The 6,564-nt window shown below is 38.5% G+C and overlaps 1 protein-coding gene across 1 annotated transcript; it reads right to left on the bottom strand.

Moving 5' to 3' along the window:
• Nucleotides 1-2,752: 2,752 nt before the first annotated feature.
• Nucleotides 2,753-6,147, bottom strand: tbr1b (T-box brain transcription factor 1b; the record flags this gene model as incomplete). Its single annotated transcript, XM_083908981.1, has 6 exons — nucleotides 2,753-3,602; nucleotides 4,204-4,265; nucleotides 4,520-4,678; nucleotides 4,912-5,033; nucleotides 5,147-5,301; nucleotides 5,456-6,147. The coding sequence occupies 6 exons, from the start codon at nucleotides 6,145-6,147 to the stop codon at nucleotides 2,753-2,755; spliced, it is 2,040 nt and encodes a 679-aa protein (XP_083765107.1).
• Nucleotides 6,148-6,564: the final 417 nt, after the last annotated feature.

Genomic DNA, 6,564 nt, shown 5'->3' with positions numbered 1-6,564 from the left:
TTAAAGCATTGCGCGTCTCTGGCGCCGCCGCAGCTGACGCGGATGAGGACGAGGATGAGGACGCGTCACTTTCCCCCTGTTTGACCTTAGGTTTCAGACACACGATGGACAAATAAACTGAAATAAAGTGGAATGTGACGTAAAACAAGTGGCATGAACAATACCTAGATGCTTCAGGTTGACATTATGGGATGTTTGAGCATTATTTTTTCCGACTCACATTTGCCAAACACATTTCACAACATATCTGATTTAAAAGACGAGCAAAATATGAGTAAAATAGTAAAAAGTTAATTCTACTTGAAATAATGAAATTGTGGAAGATTTAAAGGAAATAAATTAATCTATTTTACCCAAATTGAAGTTGTGGTATGTCTTACTTAAACGTTTCAGTAACAATTGACAATTAATTAAAATGACTCTAAATAAGGCATTATTATGTTATTTTATTTTATTTTATTGATATATTTTACTTTAAGGAACATTTATTCTGCTTTCGTTTTTATGGCGTTTAAATGTTAAATAGTCTAATGCTTGTTTTTATTACAGTCCTGCGATTAAAATCCGATTACATAGTCGGACTATCATGATATCGCTGATGTCCACATGAGTCATTTTACATTTTTTTTAAAGTCCCCCTTGTTCTTCAGTGACATAATACCTAATGGATTCTTCTGCTTTTATTTCATCTATGAATTCTTAATTCATGATTATTGTCACACATAATAGATAGATGATAGAGAACCTGGAGGGGATTTGGGTTTTTCTTCAGTAACAGTAAAGTGTCGCCATCTGCTGTAGATGACAGCAGCATCCATGTTGGTTGTAAGCAGAGGAAAGTCACATTAAAGGTGGAAAAAATATACAAAATAACGAAATTTACAGATCATGTGTATCATTATATTAAACAAACACAATTGTGCTCATATATGACTGTATATTACTGAGCTTCCTTCAGATCTACATACCATAAAGTGAAACAAACTGTGTGATTACAGGACCAGCATTCATTTATCGCCATCTGCTGTTTATCCAAGGGAAGTTATCTCTCTCTCTCTCTCTCTCTCTCTCTCTTTCTCTCTCTCTCTCTCTCTCTCTCTCTCTCTCTCTCTCTCTCTCTCTCTCTCTCTCTCTCTCTCTCTCTCTCTCTCTCTCTCTCTCTCTCACACACACACACACACACACACACACACACACACACACACACACACACACACACACACAGCTGTGAACATCTCCTTTATGTCGAAATTCAAGTTAACTATGCATCAGTTGCAGCCTAAACTTCCCTGTAAATCAGAGCTCAAAAATGTTTTTTTCAGTGTTAATAATAACAATCATTATTATTATAATGATGATGGCAATTCCAAACAAATGTTTCTGCAAAAGTCCTTGTTTTTTGTATTTCTAATAATGATCAGATCATTTTTTTTCTTCATCAAAAATCATCATGTGACTGCTGTGATCATTTCTGACAATAATAATATGGGGATTCAAATTCCTCACGTTGTTCATGCCCGATTGTTATCTATCTTTAATACACAGCTTTATATTTACAGAGGAAAACTGTTTTCTTTTTAGTATTATTAACTTAACTTCAGCTATTTCGATTAAAACCGCCAAACAACAAAACAAACAAACAAAAACTAAAAGCTAAAAAAAAAAAAAAAACATTACTAACGATAACATCGTTTATTTTATTATTTGTTTTTAAATCACGTTACAGCAGATACACAAAGATACAGAATACCATAATAAAATAAATAAATAAAATAAAATAAATAAATAAAAAATAAAAATGAAATAGCATCCTGAAAGAATAAACGAACAAACAACTAAAACAATAAAATAAATAAAGAATAAATAAATACATAAATACATAAATAATAAACAAATTAGACCCCCAAGTTTATACATGAACGACATTAATCATTTTTATTCAACCACATGTATCATGGATGTAGAGCAGTGATCGGCATGACGTCATCAACTTTGGGTTCGCCTACAAGCTTCGATCAAGGTACAAAACACGTTGTTTCCTCACTGACAGGGATTATTATGCCAGCGTATGCTACACAAGAACATCATGTCATGTACAGATTCAGCAACATCTTTATTTTTATTTTATTTTTTTTCATTTATTTTCTTCCTTTCTTTTTTTTTTTTTTACTAACAGTTAAAAGGCTACTAAACATGTTTTTTTTTTTATCGGTATTATTTAAACACTACTTATGAAATACATTCAATCTAGTGTGTGTAAGTGTGTGTAAGTGTGTGTGTTTACATCCAATCACTATCACCAAATGTCCAGTATATTATGTACAGTGTGTTATTATTATTATTATTATTATTAATATTATTAATATTATTATTCAAAAATAATAGTTATAATAATAATAATAATAATAATAATATAATAATAATTACAGTGTGAAAATGAAAAGAAATCAGGACTGAACACTCAGCTCAGTGGATTTACATTTACACTTTGGCCATAATGAGGAGGTGGCAAACCTTTTTTAAAATAATTATCATAATTAGTATTAGTATTATTAGTAGTATTATCGTCATCATTTATGAATAACCTGTAGATATGTACAGATAGATAGATAGATAGATAGATAGATAGATAGATAGATAGATAGATAGATAGATAGATAGATAGATAGATAGATAGATAGATAGATAGATAGATAGATAGATAGATAGATAGATAGATAGATAGATAGATAGATAGATAGATGGGTTTGTTTTAACTGTGAGGGTAGAAACTGTAATAACCAATGTCCTTTGTGCAGTTCTTCTCACACTCCCTCGGTGCCAGCAGCTCTGACTTCAGCGGGGACACTGTCTCTGACACCGGCGTGGCAGAGGGCGAGATTCTCCTCCTTTTGGCCTGTTCAAAGATCCCAGAGTCGCTCGAGTCGATGGACTTGATGGAGGACGGCGTCTCTATCCAGTTCGACTCGGATGTCATGTCCTTGGGTTTGGTCTCCTCGGCGCCGCTGATGGGCGATCTCTCCGTGGGGATGGAGTCTCCCACCTCCTCGGCCTGCAGGTAGTTGGCTCCGGCTCTGCCGCTGATAGAGTTTGCGGGCCAGCAGGAAAACACCGAGCTGGGTTTGCTGTTGACGCCACAGTACTGCGGCGGCGTGCGTCCTCCCCAGCCCGACGGGTCCGCGTAATAGCCAAGAGGCCGGTTGGAGCAGCCCGCCGTCGGCAGCGGAAGAGCCTTCACTCCGGCCGCCGCGTAGGACAGCAAGGTGGCCGCGTTACCGGCGAAATCGGCGGCGTCGTATGCCGAGGCGGCAAAGTCCAGTCGGTTGTTGGCAGGGGTGACGAACCATCGCTGCGGGGGGGAGGCAACAGTGGACTCCTCGGTTTGCTGCGGGGACAGCAAGCTGTTGCCGAGTGGGACGCTGCGCTCCGTGCCAGGAGCGGTCCCCACGCCAGGGTGAAAGCGAGATTTGGCATAAGTGCTGACAAACTGGTCCTGCAGCAGAGAGCTGTGCATGGCGTATCTCGCACCCGGAACGATTTGCGAACGCGGAGAGTCACCCGGTGATGGAGTGAGGCGGTCAATGTCGCAGCCTGTGTAGACACTGAGGAAAAACAGGAGGAAGAAGCTCAGAAACAGAAACACTGCGCGACACAACCGCTACACACCATATATTAAAAGTCATCACACAATAATAACAACAATAATAATAATAATAATACAATTTAATTCGTTTTGTTGACCTGTGAAATGCTCAATTTCCATAATTTACACGTTAAATAATTTAAAATCAATACACACGACGGCACATAATAAAAGAGAATAAAACGCACACATTCTAAAGTGCATTTATTCTAAAGCTGCACTCACGTGACTCAACAGGTAGAAACTCAGTGCCAACAAATGTCTTATTTTCCCTCAACTTTCTTTGTTGGATTTCACATAATAACATTTGTGTATATTTAACAAAAATACCTCATAATTATACAGTTAAAACTAAATCAAATTCAGTGTCTAAAAATCATCTGAAAATAATTGTTAATATTCCACAGAGTGGTTCTGACAATAAATAGTCATTTTATTTGAGTTGTTCCTTTTTTTAAAAAAAAAAACAATAAATAAATAAATAATAAATAGATAGACTGTGAATTTAAAATCGAATCAAATTGCAACAGAAACAACGGTGAATTATAATCAAATCTTACGTGTCATAGTTGTCTCGAAATCCTTTAGCAAACGGATTGTGGTCGATTTTCAGTTGCGTTATCTGTGGGGGGAAAAAAGGATACATTCGTTAGAAGAGTGTGTGTGAGTGAGTGTGTGTGTTAAAGAGAGACAGTTTTTCCAAATATTTATTTATTATAATATTTAACATTTAAAATTAATAAACGTTGTCCTTCATTTAAAAACAGTAGAGGATAAATATATGGTGTTTAATAAAATGTAATGAATAAAAAAATAAGATGTATTAGTGGCACAGTGGGGACATTTAGACTGTGTGGAAACAGTGAGTGCTCGTACATCAGTGTTCTGATAAGCTGTGACGGCGACGAACTGCGTCTCTGTGAAGGTGAAAGTCTGGACTCTTCCAGGTTGGCTGGTGTCTTCTGTCCCGTCCTCGTTCACTTCCACCACATGGAGCCTGGGCTGGTATTTGTGCAGAGACTGAAGAACCACCATCTGCAGATTCAGTTAAAAAAAAAAAATCACTTTCTGATTTTCAGAGGGAATAAAATCCCAGCTTTATTTGATCAATAATAAAATAAAAAATAACTGTAAATAACACATATAAATAACACATATAAATCAATAATATTCAGGCGATGCAATAAACGAAAATGAAATCGTTCTATATTTTTTTATCTCGTGCATGATTCAAGCTGATATTTCATTGATGCTGCAAACATATTTACCTGCCCAGTGTTGTTGGAGGCACCTTTGTTGTTTGTGAGCTTAAGTTTCCCAAATGATATTTCCTGACGCATCCAGTGCGCACCAGTGTTTGGTGAATCCGGATGCATGTAAACTCTATTTCCTACAGAAAACAGACAAAAAGAAACAATATCCATGACTATTTGTAATGATTATTTAAAAAAAAAATTCCTAAGTTTTAACCAGTTAAATATTGTAATAAATATGATATAATACCTGTTATATTCGTGTCTGCTTTTCCACACGGCACCCACTTTCCTCCCTGAAAACGCCAGTGGTTCGGATCAGCGAGTATAATATCCACAAATATATTGTAGTGAGCAGTTGGGTCGAGGCCAGAGATGTTGAAGCTTAAAAATGGAAACATTCGTCTGTGGAAAATAAAGGAAATTAAACCATGGAGGGGGGAAAATACACTGAAATAAAAGCACCTGTTGTATAACGGTCTCCTTTTTGTGTGACATTAAATAGGAAAGTTATGCGTAAAATCAATCATTTCTGACAGATAAGCCTGTATGCACGTACCTTCCTTGCTTTGTGATGATCATCTCTGTCTGGTGCCGGTGAAACTTCAACCACAAGGCCCTGTTGCACAGATACACCTGCGCTTTCCCCGGAACCAGTCCCGCTTGCGCTGAAGAGAACTGGTAAAATGCGCCTCCTTGGTACGCGTGTCCATACTGCTGTGCGTAAGGGTAGCCCGCCGTCGGGTAGCCTTGAGGAGAAGTGTTGGTCAGAAGGCTGTTGTAAGCTCCGTTAGTTATAACCGGGTGATGTGCCATGTAGCGGCTGGGACTTCCGATAGAAAAAGCCGGGTGCGCTGGTCCATGCTGGCTCGGGTACGGGAACATGGCACTGGGAGCTGCTGAGACTGACTGCGGTTGGGTAGATGGAGAAAAGATGCACCGCTCTCCTGCAGATCCATCGAAACTATGACGGATGTCAGTGACTCCGTGAAGATCAGGAGAGAGTTTGCCCCTCTGGACGTCCCCCGACGCGTCCTTGGAGTCGGGAAAATTGTCTGCCTCTGACTGATTCGTCATCTCCCTAGAGTTTTTTTTCAGAGGTGAACTTCTCTCCAGGTTGTCACTTGCAGATATAATAGGATGGTCCTGCAGCGAAAGCTCCGATCCATCGGAGCTCGAAAAGCCACTGCCCACATTCATAAATTTCTTGGAAAGATCACTCGCTGGCGAGATGCAGTTCTCGACCTGCATAGCGCAATAGGAAACCGCTATTAGCTCAACCTTTATCACAAGCTTTGCGCACGCCTTTCCTAATCTAACACTATGAAAACGCCTTGCTATGACTTGAGGTACCAACGGCAGCAAATTAGCCAATTGACACCATCCTGCAATCAGGAAGGATTTTCCTTCCATCACTCTGCCTGCTCTGCTAATGAAACAAGTGCTACCATTGGTTAACTCAGGGCTGTGATTTAATTAGACAGCTCTTAATTAGGACAATATGCGGCGCGCTGTGCGTAAAAGTGATTTGTTTGCAGTGTGACACGGGCCTATATTTGATTACAGCATATGGAATCTGATCTTTTCTTGCTTCTTATATTAAGAATATAACATATAACACAAACAATAGAAAAAAATAAATAAATAAATGTCTCCAAAAATTCTTTT

The sequence above is a fragment of the Microchirus variegatus genome (genome assembly GCF_963457635.1).
Source record: "Microchirus variegatus genome assembly, chromosome: 22".
NCBI lineage: Eukaryota > Metazoa > Chordata > Actinopteri > Pleuronectiformes > Soleidae > Microchirus > Microchirus variegatus.
The sequence above is the reverse complement of the archived record's forward strand: the minus strand, read 5'-3'. Positions and strand labels throughout refer to the sequence as shown.